The sequence below is a fragment of the Impatiens glandulifera genome, chromosome 3 (genome assembly GCF_907164915.1).
Source record: "Impatiens glandulifera chromosome 3, dImpGla2.1, whole genome shotgun sequence".
Lineage (NCBI taxonomy): Eukaryota > Viridiplantae > Streptophyta > Magnoliopsida > Ericales > Balsaminaceae > Impatiens > Impatiens glandulifera.
Window position 1 is genome coordinate 60,402,283 of NC_061864.1, and position 27,995 is coordinate 60,430,277.

The 27,995-nt window shown below is 30.2% G+C and overlaps 3 protein-coding genes across 3 annotated transcripts; 2 read left to right on the forward strand and 1 right to left on the reverse strand.

Annotated features, from left to right (window-relative positions):
* Nucleotides 1-5,556: 5,556 nt before the first annotated feature.
* On the forward strand, nt 5,557-7,988 carry LOC124932281 (acetylglutamate kinase, chloroplastic). The gene is made up of 2 exons (XM_047472895.1): nt 5,557-5,714; nt 6,709-7,988. Exon 2 carries the CDS (start codon nt 6,787-6,789, stop codon nt 7,822-7,824), a length of 1,038 nt encoding a protein of 345 aa, XP_047328851.1. The 5' UTR covers nt 5,557-5,714; nt 6,709-6,786; the 3' UTR covers nt 7,825-7,988.
* A 1,746-nt stretch (nt 7,989-9,734) lies between these two features.
* LOC124931867 lies at nt 9,735-16,909 on the forward strand. The gene is made up of 15 exons (XM_047472443.1): nt 9,735-9,983; nt 10,897-11,024; nt 11,112-11,183; nt 11,268-11,381; nt 11,916-11,984; nt 12,196-12,252; nt 13,056-13,109; nt 13,181-13,243; nt 13,362-13,424; nt 13,587-13,751; nt 14,319-14,474; nt 15,067-15,147; nt 15,229-15,290; nt 15,410-15,508; nt 16,583-16,909. The coding sequence occupies exons 1-14, from the start codon at nt 9,782-9,784 to the stop codon at nt 15,474-15,476; spliced, it is 1,353 nt and encodes a 450-aa protein (XP_047328399.1). The 5' UTR covers nt 9,735-9,781; the 3' UTR covers nt 15,477-15,508; nt 16,583-16,909.
* A 2,233-nt stretch (nt 16,910-19,142) lies between these two features.
* On the reverse strand, nt 19,143-27,995 carry LOC124930764 (pentatricopeptide repeat-containing protein At5g10690). The gene is made up of 12 exons (XM_047471117.1): nt 27,641-27,995; nt 27,374-27,556; nt 27,161-27,293; nt 25,370-25,467; nt 25,054-25,215; nt 24,666-24,734; nt 23,943-24,078; nt 22,936-23,168; nt 21,798-21,875; nt 20,578-20,646; nt 20,293-20,469; nt 19,143-19,661 (listed from the first exon to the last, which is right to left on the reverse strand). Exons 1-12 carry the CDS (start codon nt 27,881-27,883, stop codon nt 19,425-19,427), a joined length of 1,818 nt encoding a protein of 605 aa, XP_047327073.1. The 5' UTR covers nt 27,884-27,995; the 3' UTR covers nt 19,143-19,424.

The following is a 27,995-nucleotide window of genomic DNA, read 5'->3' on the forward strand; positions in this document are numbered from 1 at the left end:
TCGAGGAATAAGATGAATGAATAATATTCTCAATGTTGTAAGGAAGAAAAATATCCATGTTTAAATTATGTGTGGAAGTTGATTGTAATATTTAAAATATTCATGTATAATTTTGTACTATAAAATTTATATTTTCTAAATACTAGAAACCAAATTGTTTCTCATTGTTGCAATGAAAATGTTAAAGGTTTTGTTTCTATCTTCATGTTTTTGTCTAGAACTAGTTAATGTCATAAAAATTATGAATAATGATAATCACTCCTTATGAATAATGATATAGGGAGCGACTTCCCATGAGGATGCCACGTTTGGAAACAAAAAAAAATCAATTTTTTTTTTACAAAAACAGCGCCTCTTTATATTCATCTTCTCTCTTCCCACCAAACTCTAGTCTCCTTATCTCCTAACTCAGAAGGGTAATGTGGTCAAAACTAGTTTGGTGGGGAGGCAACAAAAAGGAAAGCTAGTCGATTTTTGGTATATGGACTTGTTCAACAAGATATTTGACATTAAAAATGACGAAGGATGGGGTGCTCTCAATGGTATCACCCTTAAATACTTAAGGGGACATTTTTTAAGTCACCTTGGGAACGAGAAATTCGGCAAGATATTAATTTTTAGATGGGAACCTCAAACACTCAAAACTTGGTCTAAGCACAACTCAATGGAAGTAAAGCGTTTTTCCTCTCAGAAGTGATGCTCTCAAAAACTTGATCTAATTTTTAAGGCCGTAGCTAGGATTTGAAATATACTGAGCTAAAAAATTTTCACAAAATTCACCCGGGCTAGAATGAGAATAATATCAAGTTAAACAAAGAAAAAAAGCCAATAAACTGTCGGTATTTTTCTTTAATGACGGAAAATCTATCAATAACGACGGTATTTTCCCTTCATTATTATCCAGGTACCTTGTGTATAGAATCTTCCTTGTAATAATTTCATACATCAAATAACTAGCTAATTGCATCTTGTTTTTATATTTCGTTTATTTGTTTTTTTGTTTTGTCAAATATTATTTAACTTCATATGCAATGTCTTAATCAGTTACTACCCTAAAAAAAACAGGAAGAAACTTTGGAGAAAATCTTTGTGATATAATTGAAGGGTTAATGTCTATTTAGGGCTCAATCAGTGTTCTAAACGGCGGTAGGCGGTGGCGGAGCGGTAAGTGACTGCCTACTGCCTCGGGTGCTTAGGCTGTGCGAATATAAATATAATAAAGATTTTTATAATTATCATTTTACTAAAAAATCAAATTAATATTCTCTAATATAGACTATAGTAAAATTTAACAAAAATAAGTATGTAGACGAACTACAGAAGAGATACATGATTAGATGATCTAAGAAGATGTAGATGATCAGGGAGGTGAGATGAATGAGATAAGAAACAGAAAAGAAAAAGATAAATGAATTGGAATGTAAAGAGTCATTTCAAAATTTAAATAAATATTGAGTGATAAAGAGTTTTTTTATTATATATATATATATATACATATATTAATATTAGTAATTAATTAATTAAAAATAATAAATAATTAAATAATCTGACCGTCTCATGTATAGGCGGAGCGGTGTTGGACCGCCTACCGCCTAGGCGCTGCCTAGGCGGCCGCCTCGACCGCCATTTAGAACACTGTGCCTAATGTAAATTTAATTTTTTTTTCCAAAAAATAATAAATAATTTTTTATAATTTTTAAAATTATAATAATATAAAATAAGATATAAATAGTTAATATATTATAATACGAATGAAAGATTAAAAGAGATGCAAAAGTTATATATATATATATATAATATGAAAGAAAAAAATTAAAACTAATAATATAATATATAATTAATAATACTATGAAATATTAAATAATGGTTCTATAATAAGAAATAAGTTACTTATCTAAGACCGATCCTATGTCTATTCCTTTGATTGTCATTTTTAAGACAGTATCTATCATTTTAACTTTAGAAATTATGAGAATCTTCTTGTTCTTGACCAACTCTCGGTAAGTCTTTCAATTTCCTGTTTTTTTTTTTTTAATTGTTACTCTATGATATGTTATATGGTCATTATTGATCAGAAAGAGAATGAAGAAATTTTGAAGAAAAGAGACATTGGAGAGAATGGAATAACATGGAATGAATTAATACAAAAGCATGACCTTTACCATGCAGGTGAGGGACCGTCATTTATCGTTATTTTGGCTCATTAATTAATCATCCTAAATTATTAGTCAATTTTGGAAAATATTTTGAAGAGTGATTTAAGAAATAAAATATCAATTTTATTTTAAAGTTAGTTTAAATAATATATAGATATTTTGAAACATACATAAAGATTTCTATGAGTTCTAACGACGGGAAAATTTATGTTACCCTTCTAAAATAAAATCAAAATTTCGAATACATAACTTAATTATATAGAAATATTCCTTCCCTCTCAAAACTATTTGTATATAAGCCTTAATTTTGTTCTAAATTAATGAATCATTCAATATATTCAATTAATTATTTATTTTGTTGGTGATATTTTTCTCAGGTTGTAAATAAAACATTCAGAAAAGCCACACAAGAAATGAATGATATAGTTGAAAACAATATTGAGTTTTTATATATATATATAAACATTCTCTTAATAAATTATTTTTTATATTTAAATATAAATCTTAATGATTTAGAAAATAATCAGGCATGTGATTCCAAAACAAATTATATTATAATATTCTAGATCAATATTCAAAAAAACATTTAAATCATGATCAATAAAAAACACTTTTTCTCAGTTTTAGTGATTTGAGTTTTCAATAAGATAATTTTTTTTTTCTATATTGTTGTGTGGTATCTATTTTTTTATATATATATTTTTTATCTCTTTCTAATTATGATTATAAAAATTTAAATATTAAATTAATTATTTAAAATAATATTAAAATAAAGTAACTTAGAAGACCATAAATAATTAAAGATTTAAATTCGATTTCAATTTATAACACCTTAAATGAAAAATATAGGTGCAGGGATATAAAATAATTAAATAAATCTTAAATTATTTCTAAAAAATAATTTTATATAAAATAAATAACTAAAAAAAGGAAATAAGAAGATACATATATGTATAGTAACAATAATCAAAATAGGCAGCTTCAAACACGGCCTTTTTTTTTTTTATTTTACATGCCAGATCCAAACAATATCTAGTTGTGCAAATAACCCAGCTATTGATATTAATTAATATCTTTGAATAATTAATCTTGAGGGGTAAATTTTAACTTATGTTAAACTAATGTTAAATGCCTCATGAATATGAGAATTAATGGTCACTTTCCCTATATATATATAAATAGCCTAAGTCTTCATTGAGCTCTAAAATATCAGAAAACTTGATGATCTAGGTTTTGAAATGTGTAATTTATAAGATAATTTTCAGTGGTTTATATACATTGGATTATGGGTTTTACGATCATAGTCATTATCAATTGGAGTAAACATTTTTTTTTTTAGTTGAGTTTTTATTTATTTGAGTTTTTATTTATTAGTTCTTTAACCGCTCATGCCGCCCACAGTAACCAATTCACAAAAATCTTATAGCAACGTTACAATAAACCTACCTAAATAATAACGTTATCGCTCTTTCTTCTGATAGGTCATTAATTTTGTATACCTAAATAATATCGCTCTTTCAACTTTTTGATTTATTTAAAATTTAAATAATTTTATTTTTCATTTAATTTTTCTTGTATGTATCGTGGTCTTATAGTATTATATATTTTTATAAAAAAAAATATTTCATTTAAAAATATATATATATTAATATCTTTTTCAAAAGGAAATTATATTTACCAAATTGTAATATATTTTATTTATCATATATTTATTATTAACACTATAATTTTATTATTTTATAAAATCAAATATTTATAATCTCGATACACAATATTGACAACGGTAATTAAACTAATTACCGATGTAAATAATTTTAAAAAAATATTAATTTATTTAAAATTATTAAATTTAAATAATTTCATTCTAAGAAGATATTATCAATTTTTTAAATTTTTTTTTGAGAATATCTCTTAATTATAATATATATTATATATGTATATATATGTCACACCATTCTTCTTGGTTATCATCTGAGATTAAAATTTCCGTTTCATTTTGTTTTTTACTGCTCCTGATTTGAAAATGCTGAACCCTAGTTTATTGAAAAAAAATAATTTTAATAAAAGTTTGATATGATTTTATAAGAAAATCTTCAAGATGAGTAGGAATAAGAAGATAGAATATTATCTATATCTATTTATACATATATATATATATTTTGTAAAAAATAAAAATATACAGTTTGTATGAATTATGTGTGGAAGTAAATGATAGAAATTGATTATAATATTTATAACCTTAAATTTTTATAATTGATAAAACTTTTCTATTTCTTTTATTGAATGGGGGTGTTATAAAAAAAGTTTATTGTAATGAGATTTTCATTATTTTAGATGTTATATTTGTTTTAATTCTCTCAATTATTTTTTATATTATTTTGTGGTGTCTAATTTTTGGGATCTTCCTTCTTATAATTAGAAGATAATTATATTGATTTAATATTAAATTAATTATTAAAAATAACATATAACTCAAATAAAGCAACCCATTAGCTCAACTAACCATAATAACACAAAATTTCGAATTAAATTTTAACGAAAAATTAGTTAGTTTATATAATAAGTTAAAATTAATGAAAAAAGAGAATGAAAAGTTGAACATATATTATGAATGTGGTGCAGAATGGAGCACCAAATCTGGAACATCATCCAGATCGAGTGGTGTTTGGCAACCCTGTATTTGGATTAAATTTCAATTCTTAAATTTGATACAAATCTAAAATTAAGAATTTTAATAAAAATTCAAAACAATATAATTTTATAATTCTCAATTTTAGTCATTTTTGTTCTGGAATAACAATTCTAATATTAATTTTTTCTATATATTTTTCAAACAAAATATCTCATTACATAATCATTTACAACATAATAAATTGATAATTTACTTTTTGAATTTTAAAAGGTAAAATTGATTTATTTTTAAAATCATAATAAGTTAAAATTTTAAACTGTTATTTTTTAAAATAAAATTAACATTTGTTTTTCTTTAATTTAAAAAGTTAAAATGTTGATAAGATATATATATTTTTAATTGAGTAATTTATTTTTCTTAATAAAAATCAAAATTTTAGACAAAATATTTGACACTTAAATTATCATAATAAATTATATCAAACTAATATTTAATAATATAGATAATATATATTCAAATTATTTTTATTATATTCTTTTTCAACATAAGAATTAAATTGAAATTCAATATTCAATGTTAGTTATTGTGAAAATAGACTCAAAATGAAATATATAAGTGTGGAAATATTTTTTTTATTAATAAAATTTAAATTACTTCTAAAAAGAAATACTTTTATATAATAAATAAATAAAAAATGTATAATAACAATAATCAAAATGGCCTTATTTCTTTTTATTTTACAGGCCAGATCCAATTCTTTGGGCCTGTTGAATGTAAGGTCTTGAAAAAGAAAGAACAAATAAATCGAGCCCTAGATCTACGGGGAGAATCAAACCAGATTTTCGATCCGATGAACTGAACCTGAACCGATAATCTCGATTCGATTCCATTTCTCCGTTCGAGCTCCAGCCGACCGATCTCCAGACTCCATTCGAAGGTAACTCCAGCTTAAGATTCGCGCATGCTGTCTTTTTTAAGACGATCAATGTATTAGTTCATCTCCTTGATTCATAGTTAGGCATTATTGGTTCATAATTCTTCTGCAATTCTTGTTTGATTCGTAGATTTCAATGTATGGATTCTAATTTGATGATTATAAAGTTGCTGAAATTTTCTGAAATCGAAACATTGTGGTCCGTTATTGTTATGTTCCTGGAAGTTAGAATCATAGTAGCAATTAACTAGTATGTGTTAAAATGACTGGTGAAGGTTTAGGGATTTGATAAATTGAGATGATCTTGTGTCGTGCTTGTTGTTGATTTCATAAATAGATGCTTTGTTTATGAGATGGGTTGGATTGATTTGGATTAAACTTACTTGAATGTGAGGTTTTGTTTTGTTTTGTACAAAACAAGTGTGATCCCTAGTATGTGATTCAAATTCAAATTTGGTTGAAAACTCGATGTAGAATATGAAACTTGACTAGGGTTTTTCTCTTTTCTCAGCCTTGTTGTTATCTTCCTTTAAGTCTGAAATAATTTCATAAATAGATGTTTCCCTTTATAAGATTGGTTGGATTTGTTTGGATTAAACTTACTTGACCGTGAGGTTTTGTTTTGTTCATTCGAAAGTTTAAATCAAGTGTGTTCCCTAGTGTGACTTGAATACAAGAATAGTTGTGATTCAAATTCAAATTTGGTTGAAAACTCGATGTTGAATATGAAACTTGACTAGGGTTTTTCTCTTTTCTCAGCCTTGTTGTTATCTTCTTTACTTCTGAAATAATTTTATAAATAGATGTTTCCCTTTATAAGATTGGTTGGATTTATTTGGATTAAACTTATTTGACTGTAAGGTTTTGTTTTGTTTAAATCAAGTGTGATCCCTAGTGTGGCTTGAATACAAGAGTAGATGTGATTCAAATTTGGTTGAAAATTCGTTGTAGAATATGGAACTTGACTAGGTTATTTTTCTCTTTTTTCAGTTCTTATTGTTTTCAGTTGGGCCTTGTTATCTTCTTTAAGTCTGAACTGATTTCAGAGGCTACCGATTGATAGCATGTTGGCCGCGGAAATCCTCTCCTTTTCATACCCTATAAACAAAACCCTAAAAAGCCCTAAGTTTCGGCCAAATCTCTTGCCACCACTCGCTCTCTCCCCATCCGAATACATCCCACACCGATCCAACTTCCGACTTCATGCCTCTCTTTCAGAACTCCCATCGCCGGTCCTAGTCGATTCGGTTCCTCCACATTTACGTGTTGAGATTTACGCTGAAGCTCTCCCTTTCATTCAAAAATTTAGGGGCAAGACTATCGTAGTCAAGTACGGTGGCGCTGCCATGAAATCCGAGGCCCTTCAGGCCTCGGTCATCAAAGATCTCGTCCTCCTATCCTACATTGGCCTTCGAATTGTATTCGTTCACGGAGGAGGCCCGGAGATCAACCAATGGCTAGGCCGCCTCGGAATCCAACCCAATTTCCTAAACGGTCTCCGCGTAACCGACGCTGCCACAATGGAAATCGTGACGATGGTTCTCGTGGGTAAAGTAAACAAACAACTTGTATCCCTAATCAACAAAGCGGGCGCGACCGCCATCGGTTTCTCAGGCATCGACGGTCGCCTCCTAACCGCCCGACCATCTTCGAAATCCTCCGAGCTAGGGTTTGTCGGTGATGTCGCCTGTGTCGATACGTCAGTCATCCGGCCGCTCATCGAGAACAATCACATTCCCGTGATCGCTTCGGTGGCGGCCGACGAGTCAGGGCAATCGTACAACATCAACGCCGACACCGCGGCGGGTGAGTTGGCGGCTGCTTTGGGGGCGGAAAAGTTGATATTGTTGACGGATGTGGCGGGGATCCTTGAGGATCGAAATGATCCCATGACCTTAGTTAAGGAGATTGATATAAAGGGTATTAAGAAGATGATCGATGAGGGTAAGATTGCGGGTGGGATGATTCCGAAGGTGAATTGTTGTTTGAGATCGATTGCACAAGGTGTTCATACCGCGAGTATAATTGATGGGAGGCAACCGCATTCGTTGTTGTTGGAGATTTTGACTGATAAAGGAGCTGGAACTATGATTACTGGTTAAATTTTATGGTTTGGTTAATGCCAAGAATAAACACAAGATCTTTTTGTTGAGAATATTTTGTTTTAGTTGATGGGATTTGATTGTTGTAATGGAAGTTTTTACTTTAATATAATTTGAAAGGAAGATGATGAATGAAATGTAGAATTTGTAGAGAGATTTCTTAACCTGTTTGCTGTTGGATTATTTGTTTTTTTATATCTAATTCTTTGAGTTTTTAGTTGTTAAATTGTGTCTAATTTTGTTTAATTTGATTTGAGAGGAATGTGATGAATGAATTCATGTATATTTGGTAGAGAGATTTCCTTTTAATGTTTAGGTTATTTTGTTTTTTTTTTAAGCAAAAATCTTGGTTTTAAAAATAATTGATTGAATTATTATAATGTCTATTTGATTTAAATTTGAGAAGAATAGAGTAAAAGAATTTAAATTATTGTATTAAGTGATTGTATGATTGAAATAAAAACGCATATTCATTGTTTTTATAATTTTTTTTTACTGATAAAAGAATTGGGGGAGGGGATTTATAACTTAAGTTTTCTTCATTAAATAGCTGTTTATCTTTGAATATGAAAAGATAGATTTAAATAAAAATAAATTTAAAAGTATTTAAATATAATAAAATTAATTTGTTTGATAAGAAAATATAATAATTTATATGAGAATTATTCAAACAAAATCTGAATTATTATTATATAATAAAAATATTATTTATATATATATATATATTTAAAACAATTGAACATAAATTTTGTATTATAAATTATATGTTAATAATGTAATAACATTTTACTGAAATTGAAATATAATATGCATCTCATTTTTTTTTAAGTCCACTATATATTTATGTGTTTAAAATATATGCATTTAATATAATTTTTTTAATATTATAATTTTTATTTAAAATGTTGAAAGATTGTCAAAAATAGGATGGATAAATTATATATATATATATATATATATATATATATATTATTTTTAAAATTAAGAATATAGCAATGAAATTTAATCCTGACCTACTTTAATTTAACTCTTAGACAAGTGTTTTTTCTTCCAATAAGTATTGTCTCCACTAAATTTTTATTAATATTATAATTTAATTTTATAAATTAAGGTAGAAGAGAACTATGTAAGATTCCCTTCCAAGTTAAAATTTCATCAGATCAACCATTGAACAACAAAATATTTGTTTAAAGTTATAAAATATATTTTTATATTTAATTTAATGATTTTAAAATAATAAAATATTTTGAAATTTAATTTATTTTTTGAAACAAAAATTATAATTTTAATATATAATAATTATAAAATTTAAAATCATTCATAATTTCAAATGAAATATTTATAAAAAATATTTATTTTATTTTTTTTCAAATAAAATTGAAATATACATATAATACATTATAATCATAATATATATTAAAATATTATCTAAATAAATATATAATCAAACTACCACATGATTATTAATAATTAAGATTAAAATATTTCGAGTCAATAATTTATTTTAAAATCTTATAAAAAATTAATAATTTTATAAGATAATAATATATATTTAATATTTTATTTTAAAATAATAAGTAATAAAATATTATAAAATTATGATTTTATTTTAAATTGCTTAATAAAATTCATAATTTTAATTATATATTTATAAACAGAGATTGATATCAAACTTTGGAGATCAGATCTTACAAGATTGATATCAAACTTTCTAACTAAAATAATAATTTGTTAAATAACTTTCTTAGTTATAATTAAATAATAATATGAATATGATAGCTTATTTAGAATTATTATAATATATATATAGGTATTAAAAAAAATATAAATAGGTTAATTACTCTTTTACCCTTGAAAATATGGGAAATCTTGATCATAAATATTTTAGACAATGCAAGTTTGTATTTTGTTTTCTCTCTCTAGTCTTAGAAGTAGCTTTCGGTAGAGAGAGAGAGAGATGGCGATGGCGATGGCGGCCTGGAGGTTCACCATCACGCTATCTATAGTTCTTGCCCTAATTTTCACCGCTGGATTTGCAGTGGCGGATGTAACCGTGAATGATGAGCAACCGATCCAAGTGGAGGAATTGAGATCGGATCCTCAAGATGCGTCTCTCAGGATCGAATTGGAGAAGCTTCACTCTAAGATTGGCATACTTGGTTAGCTCAATTCATACACATTTCTTTATTCTTTACTCACTTTATTCTCAAGATCATCATTGTTATGTTTAACCTAATTTGAATTACTGTTCATTGTTATATTGAGTATTGACAATACATGAACTTCTTGATTTCGCTTGAGCGTTTGATTTAGAATCAATAGCAATGTTTTTCGATTGACTATTTTGATGATAAAAGTTGACATTGAAGTAACTCACATTTGTGTTAACGAGTATTTATTGTATGGTCTACATCTGAAGAGTTCGATACTTACAATATCATTGTTAAGATAATGAGTCGATTTGGAAATGTCGATCTTTCACAATCACAATATCATTGAAAAATTGTAAGTTTTTTTTTTTTTGGTTTTATAGATTATGATCTATAGTATGGTGTGATCTTTGGCTTCATTTGTTATAAAGATGAATTTTTGGACCATGATCTGGACTATTTTCTAGATCAATGTGATTTTTGTTAAACATAATAAATATAGATATTTTCAGATCATGATCCAGATTAAGATGTGATAATAAAATTGTTCAATATGAATTTCAAATATTTCATTTTAATGCCAAAAGAGATTCATGGATTTAGTAGAAAGAAATGTTGTTAAAGAGAAGACTACTTTTCTTTCAATTTGATTTAAGCATATCCATGGATGAATGAAAATCTATTATGCATGAAGGAACTAAATGATACATCTGTTTGGCCATACAATGGAAAAGTCTCACTCATTATGCATTGAGCTTTGATCATTTTCCATTATCACGTTTTACTATCCTAATCATGCTTCCACAAAATCTACATTTGTTATGTTTGTCACAATCTTCTTAAAAAATATGATCTTTGTCCTTGTTGGTTTTGCAAAAAATCTTGAATTATTCACCTTTTCTCCTACTTTTTTTTTTTGTAGAATCTCTCGCAGATGAAAGAACTAGTGAATTGAGAAGCAAAGACGAAGTGATAGGGGAGAAGGAGAAGACCATCCATGAAAATTTGGATAAAATTGATCAGTTACAGAGCAAGATTGCATCCCTCAAGGTCTGAGGCACACAATTGTTTCTTTTTCAGATTTGAATTTTTTTCTTTCCTTCCTATGTTTGATAACTGAAAGATGAACTTTTCCAGGAGAAAGGGAAGTTAGATGCTGATGCTAAATTGGGAAAGGCCTATAACCATGTTGATGAACTAGAGAAACAGGTCAGTTTAGGCTGAAATTCAATTTCTATTAGAGAAGTGTTTTTTAGATCTTGTATATATTCTAAAATCTTACCTACTTTACAGGTTGAGAGTCTCAAGAAGAAAATAGAAGCAAAAGACAAGGAAACAGAAGTGTTTAGTTCTCAAAACGAGGAATATAAGGCCAACATTATTGAATTAAACTCAAAACTGGAGAGTGTAAGCTCTTATCCTTTTCCAGATTTTAGATGCTCCATTGGAGCTTGTTTGATGTAGGATTTAAAAAAAATACTCCGATATGTTTTGGAGAAAATCTTGTTTGATGAAAAAGTGGATTATTTGGGTTAATTTACTAAAATATCCTTCGTTTTTAATATTTAAACTGTTATTAAAAACAAAGTAAGGATAATTTGGTATTTAGGTTTATCATTTGATTCGTGGAGATGGATAATGAGTTATTTGGTTATTTTTCACACTATAACAACTTTAAAAAGGTTCATTGCTCCAGTCAAGATGATTTACTAATATTTACTTTTATTTTGCACACATCTTTGAGTATGTTATGACTCTATTATCCTTCAATGAGTGATGTAAGATGCTTAAAGATTTATTTTGCAGAATTTCAGTTAGAAAGTATAAATAAAAATCTTCTCACAGATTATGAAATTTGTATCCTGCATTAGTTTCTCACTTTATTACTTGCTTCTCAATGTGATTTATGATTTTTATTTGTTGTTTCGGCATCATTTGCAGCTTCAAGAAACTGTTGGAAAACACAAAGTGCAACTTAAGAAAACTGAAAGAGCACTTAAACTTGCTGAGGTACTGTGGAGACTTTGTATCCCAAAAGTTATGTTTGAAAACTATATTTATTTAGAGACTGATTCAAAAATTGTTTTTTTCTCGTCCGGATACATAAACAAAAGATCACAAGTGTTCCAAATGAGCCTTTGTGTTGACCATTATGTTGTTTTTCTTTGAGAAAAATCATCATGTTGACCATGTATGTCTTTTCAAATCATACTTATATCAGGAAGAATTGATGAAAACAAAATCTGAAGCTACAACAAGGACCAAAGAGCTTATTGAGGTAGTCCTTTTATTTTGACAAATTATCATTATTGTTTTATGTTTCCCTTTGTAGTTTATGAGTTGTAATACTTGATCCTTGTCAAAGAAGAAGAATTAATGCACATCTTCCATTAAATTGAATTAATTACCTAATGGATATGAAATTTAATATTACCCACTTCAAACATAGCTGAATTTAATGTAAATGGAAGACGTGAATTAATATTACTCACTTCTAACATAGCTTCACATTAAGTATTACCTCCCTGTTCTAATTTTCCAGTATTTGATTTTTTTAAACAATCATAGAAACTCCCCTGACCTAAGTAACTGAATACACAATCATTTTTTGGCGTATCTTGTTGATGTGGGTTGTAGCCAGGCACCAAATCTGCCTTTCTCCACTCAACTGTCACTTATTTGGAAGTATGTGAGTGTGGGTTATTTCATTGCCATTGAAATTACTAGCTTTTTATTTTTTACACCAGGCCTTGACAAATCAATATCTCATCATAAATCACTTTTTCTCAAAAACTACTAAAATAATAAGTTAGTCTTACTTTATTCTTTAACATTTTAAATTATTAGATACTAATGATGAACATTTGACTTAAATAATCCAAATAAACCACTTTTTACATCATACAAGATTTTACCCCCAAAAAACTAGATTATTTACCCATCATCAAGCATGCCCTAAGTATTTTTTGTTGCACTTTTCTAATGTTTATTTGTCTTTATCTTGATACAAAGTTGAATGTTCAATTCTACATAGGTTTTTTTTCCGACTTTTGATGCCAGCTATATTTGATAAATGATTAGGTTCATGGGGCCTGGCTTCCTCCTTGGCTCGAGGCTCAACTTATCAGTTATCAGGTAAGATTGCGAAAAATTTATCAACCTAATGATGAGGCTTTCGAGTTCTTAATAGTGCGAGTAATTTGCAGGCGTTGGTTGATAAACATTGGCAACAACATGGGAAACCAGCACTACAAAATGTCATAGATAAGGTATTTATATTCTTTTGTCTCCTTGTTTCTGTCTGCAAGAGTAGACGATTGCAATATTATCTAAATCTCATTTCATAATGAAATTTGTTTTGTTAATGCCACTTTGAACCTATTCCAGGCTGCTGATAAAAAATCTCAAGCGCACAAATGGGCCGAACCTCATTTTGAAGCGATTAGAACTGTGAGTAATTTTCATTGATTTTTCATTCTTCTTCCCCCTTTTGTTAGTCTAAGTTTCGCTCTGGCCATCTTATTCAACCTCATTTTAGTTGGATGGTTTTGAGCCTTAGAAAAGTTTTTGTGGTGCTATGGTTGTAATTTTTGTGACTTTTGTGATATGAAGCAATGGATACCAGCTGCAAAGGAACAATGGATAGTTATTGTGAAGACTGTCAAACCACGTGTGCATTCACTAAAGACCAAAACCTTTGAGATCTATGAAACAACCAAGACTACTGTGACTCCTCATATTATCAAGGCACAAGAAATTGTAGATCCTTACTATAAGGTATCTTTCTGGCGCTTGGGGCTTCTTTGATGTGGTTTATCCCATTATCAGTCATTTCTTCCATTGAATCATTCTAATCATCAACTTAAATACCAAAATACCTTTAATTTGTTCTTTTTAATATTTTATAATATTAAATTCTAAGGATATGCCGGTCATTTGACCCTAATTATCCAAAAAAAACTATTTTTTTCATCCTATGGTACTGTTTCCCATAAGACATGTACTTGTTTGATGTAAGGTTCCCACTAAAAATGTCATGATTGAAGTGGGGGGTATGGCTGTGGTGGGGTCATTAGCTTCCTCCAGTGAATAAATCCCCGATTTTCAAATAAATAAATAAAAGGGTTCTATGTAATTTGTAAGAATAACTTGTTAATTTAAAAATTGAGTTTATTTGAATTATTTGGGTAAAATGACCAAAATATCCTTAGTATTTAATATCTTTAAATGTTATAAAGAATAAAATAAGGTATTTTGATTGATGATTTGAATGATGGGATTGAGAAAAAGTGATGGTGGTCTATAAAATTTTGGCTAATTTGTATCCTTAATATATGGTTGCAGGATGTAAAAAAGTTTAGCAAGCCATACATTGATCAAGTAGCCACCGCGACAAAGCCCCATGTTGAGAAAGTACACGTTTATTTGAAGCCATACACAAAGAAAGCAATTCGATCTTATCACAAGTTTCTTAAAGCTGCTTCTGTCTATCATCACCAGGTATTAGCAATCTTTAATAATAATCTCAAGCTTATATTGATTTGTCTTGTCAAGAAATTGAAAGTTCTCTTCTTTCTTTTAGATAACTCCATTCACAACTTGACAATGTTTTATACATATATCATAAATGAGAAAATAAAACTAATAAGTAACGGAGACTAGGGTTCCCTAGGGCCAATTAATGGTATTAGATATATTGTTAATTATTTTAGTTAGGATAATTCTGATTGGCATTATAGTTATCTATCAGAATTAGAATTATATAGGATTAGGATTTACCCTATTATATATAAGGGGCTTAGGTTATCATTTACCTATGGAATGAAATAATTAAAGGATTCTATATTTCAGGTCGCGGTTTCTTTTCTTGGATTTTCTTAAACCACTCTATATGGTCCCACTTATTGTTGATGTATATGTATTCGTTTTCAGATACAAAAAATGGTTATTTTTGTTCTTGCATCTGAAAATGGATCTAGTTGCATAATTGCCCCTGTTCCAATCTATACTTCCCTTAGTCTTATTTTTATAATTTTTTTGCGATGAACTGCTTTTGGTACATGGTTTATTGAACTTTCATGCATGTTACAAGGTCCAAACCAAGGTTGAAGAAACATTGCATAAGCATGAGCTGACAAAGGCGCTTACTACAAAGGAGTTGGTCTGGTTTGCTGTACGTAGATATTTCTGTTTGTTTCTTGAAGTTTGTTTTATGTTAAGTTGTTTTATTTACGTCTCTACTAAATGTTTTCAGGCATCGGCATTTTTGGCTTTACCTATAATATTCCTGTGGAGAGTCTTTTCCAGACTTCTTTGGTTAGTTGTTGTCTCCTTCAGCTGAAGTTCTGATTTCTATTAGTGTTGAAGGAACAACAAAGGATTTTTTATTTTTTAACAATATATTTGAATTAATATTTTATCTCGCTCATATGCAGCAAAAAGACAAAGAGACCTCCTAGTGGAAAAAGCCATGCACGTCGGAAAGGAAAGCGTGGTCATTAAGATATGTGAACGGAAGATGTCAAACATTTAAGGTAATGTATTTTTACTATTTTTGACATGCGTGATTTTTTTTCTTTCCCAAAATGATTATTTAGCAAGAAAGTGTAATGCAATCTTAATAGTAATTCTTTCAAACTATTGTACTGGTAAAACTTGTTATAATCATGCCTTATGCAATAAATAGTCTATGATAGGAAAATGCTTATCTATGTGCTTGTCTTTGTTTACTAATACAAAAAAGTATGGTTTCTTTATTCGGGGTAGGAAAAAAATGCACGTTTTGCTTCCCAAACTTGTGCTAGTATCATTTTGCTTACAAAACTTTTAAAATTAGCTAAAATTACTTTTCTCAATCATTTTCTCGTTTAAGTCTTCTTTCTAAACTTTAGAAAGAGAATTAAAAAAGTATCATATTTTCTTCCTCAAACCTTGTAATTGGCCTACTCAAGCATATTGAGTGTAGTTCCATAAAATAAGCTCTCAAAATATTCATCAATTTTGCTATGGACCTTTGTAAACATCAAGTTTTTAATCGGCTTTCCTATATGACCATTTTTTCTTATATTTTTAGAGCTTATTTATATATTACTCTTCAAGTAACCCCCACTAAGATATCTCAATTGGAAAGAGTTTGTAACGTTTAGTAGAATTAAAGATTAATTGAAAGGGCTCTAAATAGTATGCATGCCCATGTAAGCCCTAGATTTATTATTTAGTTAATATTTGTCCCCCAAGTTTTTAGGGGTTGTTAGTAGTTTTAACTAATTGCACCTTATGATTATAAATAAGGTGACCTATCTACGAGTTTGTAATGTTTATGATTTCACTCTCTCTCGGTTATGCTCCTCATCTAAAGGCTTAGATCATTCCTTATCACTTTCGTTAAATTTATCTGATCTCCATCACAAACCCTAACCCTCAATCTAATAAGTCTTAAGAAGTGTAACCAATTTTTTCACTAAAAACGTCATAAGTTGAAGTGGGGGTTATAACTGTCGGTAGTTGTGCTAGCTTCTTAAAATTAAAAAACAAAATAAAGGTTTACTTGTATGTTTATCTTTATCTATTACACAATATTACAACGGTTTTTTCTACAATCTTTGCAGGTTATTTTTTTACGGGGATGGGGACAAGACACAAGACTTGTTCCATTGGGCGCTTGTACCTTATTGTTGATAAACTAAGCCATGTTATTTTTTAACTGTGGCCTTGTTTAATTAATTGAGTTTTCCCGTCAAAAATTGGTGGTTATTTTGAATTTATATGGATCAAAACGTACTTTGGGTAGTCAACGTTTTAATTTTATTTTTCTTTTAGCTCGAAGATGTGATTTCCATTTGTATTAGGGTTTTAGTTTTGAAAAATTGAATTAGTTTTAACATTATATTGATAATGTTTCTTTACTAAACTATTATACAGTTCAATTTGAATTACCTCTTTTGACTCTTTCTATTTCCCCATCTAATAATATAAGTGGAATGAATGTGGGGGTGATTAATCTCAAGTCAAATTCATTTTTCTAAGCATTAATTGCTTTTTTTTTTGCATATATTTATCTTTTGAAGACACATTTTTTTTTATTTGTGCAAGTATTGTTTTGATTTAGTTTTGAAGACAATTTGGGTGTATATTGGGTTCTATTTTTGATCACATTCTAAAATCATTGACACCAGAGTTTGTTATCGGGAGTAGACTAACATGAAACTTCACTTTCATGTCAGACTCCCACTTAAATCAAAATAATTTTAGTGAAAATCGAATCTGAGATCCGATTATGATATATTTTTGGTAGCTTGTGAGCGGACAATAAATCAACAAACACATATTTAATATATGCATTATTTCTTACCATTAACTTACAATTCTTAGTTCATAAATTTAATAAAAATTGGTAACCATATACAACTATCCAAATCAAACTTGAATGCATTAGATTGTTAATACAATTCTTAGTTCTCTTCTTTCTCTTCCTTCCTTTTTTGCCTTTGTTTGTTCGTTTGTTAGTTTATAAACATTCTCCTTTCTTTATATTACATTTCTTTTCATTTCCTTCACAATAATATTAATAATACCGATTTGCCAGATATTCGTGGGTACCCGATACTCAAGTTCGAGTATTTTAAATCGAATTCGGGGTCGAGTATGAGAAAGGGGAGAAGGTACCCCGGTTGGGTACGGGCAGAGCCGCCAATGAGTCAAACTGCTCGGTCAAAGTTCGATTTGAATTTGAGTTTGACCAAGTTCGAGTCGAGCTCCAGCCGACTCGTTTAATATTCTAGTCGAGCTCGAGAAAATATTTGTTTAATGACTTGTCGAGTTTTTTTTTGAGCATTATAATAAATAATATCATTTTATTTATTTTAATATTAAAACCTAAAATTTAAAATAAATATGTTTTCTCACAAATATTTGAAAATTTAATTTTAGTTCATGTTTTTCGAGTCGAGACGAGTTTGTAGGTAAATAGTCGCGTCGAGTTCGAGTCGAGTTAAAAAATACTTAATCGAGTCGAGCTCGAACTTAAACTGGCTTAATTCGTTTGCATCCTTAGATACGGGATTGTGAAGTGTGCGAAACCTAAACCCGAAATTGGATACCCGACTATAATAAGATAGTTTAATTGTCCAGAGTCTTGTTATTTTTCAAAAATTATAAAAACAAAATAATTTTGTATAAAAAAGTTGAATAATATTAAGAAAATATTACAATGTAAATAAACTCTCATTAAAGGGTTTACTATTATAAGTATAGTATATTCATAAAAGTTAGTTCATACACGCTAATTACGAATATATAACTTAATTTGATAAAATAAAATGGGGCATACAAAAGACAAGAATACTATTTAAAAGTAATCAAGTCACCAGATAAAATATGATTGAAGGAGGTTCTCGACTTTAATTTTATATTTGATCAAATAAAGAAAATTCAAATATTTCAGTATTTATTCTTGAGAAACAAGCAGTTAAAGATGAAATTTGTGATTGAATGGAATAGAGTATATAGATTCGAATAAAGTTTGTAAAGATAAAATATCATTATTATAATTACGCATTCAAGGTAGGATTTTACTCAAATTGCCTAGTGAAATCTTTACTCGATTCGTCCATAAACGGTCTATAGAGTGTTTTACTCCTAGATGCTAAGTCAACCTTAACGCATTTGGGAGAGACGGTAAGGTACGACCTTATATTCGATGAAATTTGCATAGATGAAAATATCATTAATATAAAGTATGCATTCCATTTTGAACCATATAATGGTAAAAATGTTTGGAAGAAACTTAAAAATTAAATGAATATATTGAAGATTAAGAAGTCTAAGATTCAAAAGGAAGTGGTTGACCTTATTATTTTTCATGTTGTTTATTTTGCTTTTATTTTAAGTTTGGCTTTGATTTGGGATATAAATTTTGACAATTAAAAAGAGTGGTATTTTTATTATTATTTCTAGAATAGATATTCTAATTATTAACTGAAATGTTTTCAATGAATTCTTAACCATCTTTTTTTTATGAAATGGTTTTATTAGCATAAAAATGATGTATAACAAGTTCAACCCCAAAGTAAATCTAGTAGCCAAAATAACCTATTAATCTAATCTATTTACTTTTATCTTTTTTTAACATAAAAATAAATATTAACATTATAATTAAAAACCACAATCTATAGAAATATCAAGAGATTATCGGAAAGGAAAATCTAATCTCGCTACAAATCCAAACAATAGACAAGGAAATACCCATTTCTAAATATGGTAAATTCTTCCCAAATCGATGGTTTCATCCCAAGATCAATAACAAGTTTACTAAATTGGAAAGATAGGATAAAAATAACTGACCCCCAAATGCACTATCTCTAGCATCACATAACCCGAAGGAAAAAATTAAATTAAGAGTTGAGGAAATTTGTACAAAACTCAATTCTCTTAAGAGCGGTTGTTTCCTTTTCATTCTGAATCGGGTATTGAAAGCTTAGCCAGCTTTTCGGCAGTAAAAACTCCAACTGGTTTCATTGAGCCATATGATGATGATGACGATGAAGCCCCATAAGAGTTCTTGTAATCAATGACTATTACCATTTTGTAGCTCTTTTCCAGCATCATATCAATAACGCGCCCAATAGAAGTCAATGTTGTCACATAAGGAGGTGGACTTCTCATCATTGAAGAGATTGGGCTGTTTAACTGTCAAAATATCAATTTCATTATAAACCTGGCAAGAGTTTTGCCCCAAAACTAAAAATCTCGGGTAAAATTCACACTAAGAACGACTTAAGTTGATTTAGAGGCCAAATAGTCCCTTCAACAATGAAACCTTAGCTAGGACCCTTTTATTATTGGTCATAAAGACATGTCAACACCCCATTTTCCAAAATAAACAAGACAAAAAAATAAAAGGGTCAGCAAAAGAAAGATCTAATTTAAAATTGTTTTCTAATAAGGGCCTATATTGAAATGGTTTCATATTTTAGGCTAGCACATCATTCCACCAACATAATCTCATTCAAGATTCTTGCAGTGGGAATCTAACTTGAGACTTCAATCTATGTAGACGATGATTTCAAGAGCTGATTGAGGATTTCATTTAGTTGTTTTCCCATAAAAGAAAAAACTTGAGACCTTACAATACTCTTACCTTTGGGCTACTCGGAACTGGTGAAAGGCTTTAATGTGGAAGGGGTTACGAATAAATAAACAATAATTTAAGGGCCTATTATGGGTTTACTTTTCTTTTCAGGTTTTTAATGGAAATTTGAGTGACATGAGTGGGCATGCATGAATACTGAATATAAAGAAGAAAAAAAAGAGCATGAACCTCATTGCAATCTTCACGGTGCAGTAAACCTAAACAACTTCCCCAGTCATCAATGACAGGCAAAACAAGCTCTCTGGAAAATCGCATCACCACTTCATTCAGTATCGAGGTAGATTTCAATGGTCTAGTGTCTTCGAAAGATGTCATAATGCATTCAATTGGATCCCCCACTGATACCTAATGTAAATGTCAACAAAAGGAAAAGACCCATTCAAATTCTTATTGACATAGTATAGAAAAAGACAGACATCTGCTGTACAAAAATATTAGAACATGTCTACATACCTCAGGAAGTATACAAGGACTAAACACTGATGTTGTTTGACCCATCAAAGCTTCCACACGAACTGCAACCTGCAGTCTTCATAGATTAGTACTCACATATAGAAAGAATAGGGAAAACATTCCAAAATTAATTAGGCATTGTTTGATGTGGATGGTTTAAGATTAATTTCAAATAACACACATTTTAATCAACTATCTATTCATCAATCAAATCATCAATCAAATCATCAACCAAAATATCCATATTTATACACCTAATATACTTTTACCCAAATAACCTGATTTTTAATAACCACTTGATTATTCAAATAACGTTAGATCAAACAAAGCCTAAATATGAAATGTGAGAATAAACAACTAGATGACCTCTTAAATATCAACCAAGAGATCTAAGATTTGTAGAAGGATTGTAGAGGAGACCAGAATTATCTAAACCTTTAGAAGAGTTAATCTAGATTTATATTATTTCATTCATTACTCCAAATTTATACTATTCTGCTATGTTACTCTACTAATTACCATACTATCCATATACTACACTATCGTGTTACATGACCACATGTCCATAACCAAAAGATCAAAAGGTACTTACAAAGGTAACTACAACCCATTTGATTCACACTTATAAAGAGTCCATATTTCCCGTGATTTCCCATGTAGGGTAACACAACCATCTCAACTCAGAGTCCTTCGCATTCCATTACTAGTCTCATTTTGTCCATGGTTATGATTCTAGAAGTGACACACATGGTGAGAATAACAGGTACTTTTGGACAAAGCAGCTGAACCACCACATATAAGTCCTAAAAGTGCCTAGAAATGTAACTACAACTCATTAGCCTCAGAGTTTAAAAGAGTCCACATTTCCTATGATTTCTCATGTGGGGCATAGGAATCTTCCCCAGCTTAGCACTTTGTTCCCCATGATTCAAGAGGGGGACATGTGACAATTTGTTCTCACGACACATGTAAGAATACATGTTATAGATACATTAGGAAAAGCAACTGAAGCACCACACTCAAGTCCTAAAAGGTAACTTATAAGTCATTAGCCTCACACTTATAGGTTCATAACAGCCATTAACTAAACAAAAGAATATAAGGCATCTAGTAGTTCCACTTTACAAGAGAAGTCTTACGTCCTTAGTTTGAACGAATAACCAAACAAATGTTAGCTGTTAACAAAAATAAAGGGAAATTGTTAGAGAAAAGCTACTCACAGTCCCTCCTCGACTTTCCCATGATAATCCCTTCCACTTTTTCTTGATATGTAAAAGATGTTGCCGTGCCACATCAATCTGATAAGACATTCAACAAAGAAAATCATAAAACATTAGGGTCAATGTCACTCAGTTGATATTCTATTTGAATGTAGATAAAACACAAAACATTGGCTGACAAGAGGAAGTGAGTATATTGGAAAAATGCAATCTTTTCCCAACATCTCTATTAGCATAATGTTACTTCACGATTTGAAAGCACGAGTAAGTTATTCCTTTTGTTTTATTAATTTAGCTACAAAACTATATCACTTGATGACCCATTGCACAAAAACTCTTTTAGAAGTGATCAGATCAAAGTCAAAGCCTTTTGGAAAGGAATGCACAGAAATCATATGTTAAAAATTTGGTAGACTACTAATTACATCCACTTCAGCAAGGCACTATAAATGATCTGACATGCAGATTAGGGGTGCAAGTCAAAGAGCCCAAAAATCAAATAATCGACAATATCACCAAACCACTCAGATAAAAAAAAAAAGATAAACCAAATACTTGCGATCTGGATGTAGGTGTTTCTAAAATTCACAAACAGAACATATACTTCTTAAAATGATAGTATTTTAATGTTAACTTGGTGGATTTCTTTCGTCGATTGTGTTTTCTCATGAAAATGGAAATTTTGATATATATGTTTATCTATATATTATGTTTTATTTATACATGATATTTGTTTCTTAAATAACTAACAATAGCTAATGATTATATATTTTATTATTGAAATTGTAAGCAAGTAAAGAAACATCCAAATATCATTTGCATAGTACATTTGCTTATATTTTTATGTTTAAGACTTTAAGGTTATGTTTGGATTTAAAGTTGACATGTAAGACAAGTTGACAACTTATTACATTTTGAGCATATTAATCTATAACGACTCATGTTGACATGTTGTCTAATAATACATATTTTCTCTTTAAACAATTTAGACTTGTTAATGTTCAATGGTTATAATCCACCGACAACCAAACTGATCTGTATCCGAACAAACCAAACCGGCACATCTAGAAGTCTTATAAATTAGTACCAATATGAAATGAATTCTAGCCTGAAAAGCCACTTTAAAATTCTACAATACCTGACCATTATTTAAAGCTGCTTCCATAAGAAGATGATCAGCTTCCACCTGATTAGCAGGGGAGATAGTGCCACATGAATCCGGCCACATGCGTTTGTATAGATTTTTAACAAAAATGTAATCTCCATGAGAAGCTATATTCCGCATCAATGAAAGGTAGGTATGAGGTTTTGGCCGCAAATTAGTGTCCTTGCCAGCTCGTTTCAATAATTCTCCAAAAACACAAAGTGCACCTAGTGGTAGTAGCACATGTGAGTTAGCAATCAAGGGTAATTGCATACTTATATTTAACAAAATGATATAGATGGTTGCATCCTTTGAATAATTGACCATTTGACCTACTTAAATGCAAGTATCAAACAATACTAAATACATAAAGATATAGAAAACGACTGGCCAAAAGATTGAAGGGCATCAGGATGTATAAATGTCTCTCTCAATTTTCCTGTACATGCTTACTCAGACAAAGGGTTAATAATCCAATGAGTGGTTCATTGTCGTCTAATCAAGCAAATGAGATGGCAGTTCAGCATGTACTTAAAAGGGATAATACATGGTAACTATCGTGTTCTACTAGTTTTGAGGATGAGGATTTTCACTTCTGTTAGCAAAAATGAATATTCCTGTTTTCAAACAAAGCAGAAACCCAATGGAAAAAATAAACTATTGCTATGTCTTCCATCCATCCTCTTCTTAGACTTTCTGCTTCTAACATTCTATCCATCCCACAAAAACAATGACAACAAACATCGCTTGCCTATCAAGCAAAGAAATTAATAAGTAATTTATTAGGCTTTGCTCCTAAAGAAAATTATACTGTTATAGGGTTCTAATGATGGCAATTCCTGGATTTACATAGAACCTGGGGGAGAAATAATTGGGATATGTTTTTGCTTTGTTTGCAGATATTCATAAGTGTTATCAATTTTCCACAACCTCTACAGGAATAAAAAATATAACGATTAAAAATGTGTCTCTAAAAAGCAGTGCGCATATCAGATGAGGACCTTTAGTAGAACCGCAGTCCAACAAAACATCAACAATAGTAGTATAAGCAACTCGATCTATCAACAACTTGTCACAAAACTTCATGTCAATGACGGTCTTCAGAACTGAAGGAAGATCCTTGGCATGGCCAAATCCCTACAAAAGGATTTTAGACATTATATTAAGCTTATAAGGAAATAGATATAATAATGATATTTAACCCTACAAAAGGATTTTAACTTCCTATTAATTAAAGAATGGAAGGAAAGAATTGTTCAGCCAAAATTTAAATGCAAGTGCATAAAAATCAGCTCTATTTTTACCAAAGGGCAAATATGTAACTAGCTAAAAGGACACTAGTCAGCGATTATGGTCTACCAAAGAGCTTTTTTTTAAACCATGGAGTTACACCAAAAAGCATTATGTTCTATAACAACTCTTTTACGTTAATTCTTACACTGTTTTCTTATTTATTTCTTTTTTTCCCTTCCTCTTTGTAACGTTTGAACGCATCTTGCACTCTTTTTAATAAAAATTGACATATTTCAAAAGAAAAATCTTCTACGTTAACTCGTAATAAGAAAACAAGTAAAGACTCTAGGTTTCCAGCAAACTACTGCTACATCCATTTCATTCGGAATTGATACAATCCTACTTCTAAGTTCTAAATTTGGCCACTCTAGTGGCATAGGTTTTGTTAACTTTCGGTTCTATAACCATAGAACAATTCATAGATACATTACTTTGAGCAGCGTAGTATAACTGACAGCGTCTGGAAAAACGTCTTTCAGTCCGCCTTTAATTGCTTTCTCCTGAAGAAATATAAAATCAAATGCACTCAATCAATTGAAGACCTTTAGAAATTTTCAATTAAATGTTTGGAAAGAAGCTCATTTTGCTTCCAGAACTTGCATCAAAAGCTCGTTTTGCTTTCCTGAGGGTATCAATTGTGCAAAGAAGATTTAAGAACATAACGCAGTTAATAAAAAATTGACGGAAATAAATAAAATGATCCATTTTTTAAAGTTCAGGAAGCGAAACGAGCCTTGGGTGCAAGTTCACAAAGCAAACCGAGCTTATTTCATAAAAATTGTCCAATAAAATAGCTTCTCTATAATTTATTCACCACACTTTCATTTCCTCCAAAAAGTTCTCCGCAACATCCAGCTTTCCCGCCTTGACACATGCAAAGATTAGAGTGTTGTATGTGAGTTTATCAGGATGGAGTCCCTGACGCAATAACTCACTATGCACACTTAATGCTGCTTGAGGAGAACCTGTGCTTATGTACCCCTGTCAAATGACATAGAATGTCAATAATCTTTCCTAATATCCCTACTCTTTACTAAGTTACAAAGAAAAGAGAGTGGTGTTAGAGAATATAATACGACCAAGAAGGAAATAGATAGTTCAAGAATCATTGAACAATAATGTTGATGCATATAACCTTCATCAAAAGGTTGTAAATTAAGATTGGTGGACTGCCTCCTTCGTTGATCAGAAAACCATAGCGTGCTAAGAGACCATTAGCCCGTCGTAGATCTCCTGTTCTAAATCGGAAGATAAAAGGAAGCATCATAAGCCAGAGAAGTACTTCCCTCATAAACAAAGGAGACGAGAAACTTATGATTTCAACTCATAAAGGCAGAGCATTTTGTTTTCAATAAGTAGCCCTTAAGTCTTTTTGATTTTTTTTTTCTGAGACCATGGCTTTTTTCATGGAGAAGGCCCACATCATCCCACCTCCACAACTTCAATCAAGATGCTTTTAGTGGGAATCAGACCACATACCTAGCACCTTAGGTCAAGACTCTTTCCACTTGAGGTACTCTAAAGTTCTTTTCAACTTGTTATATCCTACCATCAGACATGGCATGGCCAAAGTTTTGGACGAAGATTGCAAGTCATATTAGGACAAGCATCTGTTTACATTCTAATACAACTATAAATATAAAAGCATGATTGGAATTTAGAGGTCTTTAAGAATGCTTATTGGAGGGTTCACAAAATTTCAAATTCATAAGGCCCAGTATTATTGCAGCATCTAGAAACAAAATGACACTCATTTTAGAAGACAACTTTGAAACAACACTTATGTTTTTTTGTAAATAAGGGTCATTTCATTCAAAAGACAACAAGGAGGCCTCAAAGGTTCAAGAAGGGAAACAAAACAGAACAAAGCAAAGCAACACAAGAGAGAAAAGCAAGAAAAACTGTGCTACAATTCAAAATCATAAACGGGGAATTAGGGATAGAACTAGAGAGAATTGGAGATGAGAGGGTGTAGAATAACTTTCTATTCATTATCATTTCACGAATATTCTATACAAGCCTACTACCATCTATTTACACACATCATTAATCAAGGATACAAATTGTATCCCTAGCTAACTTTTGTGCTCTAATTTATATCTTAACTAATACTTTAGTGACTAATTTACATAATGAGCATATTTAGAAACTCATATTTTTTCAATCACGATCCCATTGTCAAATTGCCAAAGTTGAAAATTAAAAGTGTTTCTTTTTTTGGTATAAAATCTTTTATAGATCATTATCTGATAATTTTTTGGGGATCAGTGTGGTTTGAGTTTCTTCACTTGGTATACAAATTATTTTTTAGATCATTATTCAAATTATAGTGTAAACTTTTGCTTCATTTGGGGCTTGTTCGGATTAGGTTATTTAAATAACCCAATCCAAAAAACATCATCTCACTTCCTTCCCATCTATCATATCACTCAATTCACTAACAAAAATACTAAAATAACCTCTATTTTAAATTAATACATTTAAGTCTTTTTACCAAAAAAAAATCTCCAATCTCTTCAAAATCTTCACCAATAATTACTTTTTAAATATCAGTTTTTTTGAAAAAATCCAATTCGAACAAGACCTGGTAATGACTTTTTTCACAATCATCATCAAACTATATTAAGGTTTTTCTCAAACATAACAAATTTAGATTTTTAAGATCATGATGAACATGAAAAAAGTGGATAAAAAAAGGTCATTATGTCTTCAAGAACTAGTTTAGACCTTAGTCATGAGATCTCTTCCATCTCAACCCCCTATTATATCCAACCCGAACACTTTTTATGGTTTGCACAACCAAAAACAAACCAAGATAATCACCAGCTAAAGTTATCAAGCAAATCCAATTCGGTACCTACAATGCTCTTGACACTAATAAATTTTACACATAGCATTTAGAAAAAAAACAATGTGAATGTCTCACCTGCTTCAATAAGAGCATTTAGAAGCCCATAAATAAGTGGTGCTGATAGCTTAGGGCTTCCTGCAGCAGTACCTTGTTCAACAGATTCCAATAACTGAAATGCTTCATCAACTCTACGAGCTTCACCAAGACCCTACATGATAGCATTATTAATCTTGCATCTTGTAAACCTAATGATATTGAATTATGTCCAAAAAGGAATTGAAAAAACACCTTTAACAGAGTTCCGTATGTTATATCATCAACCCCACAATTTTCCAGCTCTTTCATATCAGCAAATACGCTCAAAGCTGCATCAATATCACCGCAATGGACGCAGGCTTTCAAAACTGCGTTCATCACGATGGTATTCAGCTTACCATGTTGTTTCTTTGCAATTTCAATTTCTTCAAAAATCTGAGATAGTCAAAATTTGAGGTAAATGCAACATTTTTCCAGTGAATTGAAGAATTGGGGATAGTGGAAGATGGAAAAAAGTACCTGATGGAGTTGTCGGCGACGGGTGAGTTGTACGACTCGAGAAGTGAGATACTTGAGATTGGAGATGGGAGTTTCATTTCGAGGTTTGGTGGTTGAGAGTCGGTCGAATTGAGGATTGGCGCTGCGATGAAGGCTGCGGGGAGAAGAAATGAGCGAAGAGGAAATGGAATGCAGTCTGGGAGAATGTATGTAAGAGCGAGAAAGAGGTGAAGTGTCATGCGATAGAGTAGGGAATTGCGCCATTGTATGTTGTAATTATCATTGGAAGATTGAACTATCGATTGCCATTATTGCTTAGTGGTGAGCTTCTGTGAGATGGAGAAAGAGAGAGGGGAGTGGATAAGAATATTTTGAG

Bases quoted from the DNA above. Each gene is read 5' to 3' on its own strand.
- LOC124932281 (XM_047472895.1), top strand. From the start codon at position 6,787: ATGTTGGCCGCGGAAATCCTCTCCTTTTCATACCCTATAAACAAAACC.
- LOC124931867 (XM_047472443.1), top strand. From the start codon at position 9,782: ATGGCGATGGCGATGGCGGCCTGGAGGTTCACCATCACGCTATCTATA. The intron at 13,425-13,586 runs GTGAGTAATTTT...TGTGATATGAAG, and splicing joins ATTTTGAAGCGATTAGAACT to CAATGGATACCAGCTGCAAA. The intron at 14,475-15,066 runs GTATTAGCAATC...GCATGTTACAAG, and splicing joins CTTCTGTCTATCATCACCAG to GTCCAAACCAAGGTTGAAGA.
- LOC124930764 (XM_047471117.1), bottom strand. From the start codon at position 27,883: ATGGCGCAATTCCCTACTCTATCGCATGACACTTCACCTCTTTCTCGC. The intron at 25,216-25,369 runs GTTATATGCATC...GTCATTTGACAG, and splicing joins TTTACAACCTTTTGATGAAG to GGGTACATAAGCACAGGTTC. The intron at 24,735-25,053 runs GTGTGGTGAATA...ATATTTCTTCAG, and splicing joins ACTTTTTGGAGGAAATGAAA to GAGAAAGCAATTAAAGGCGG.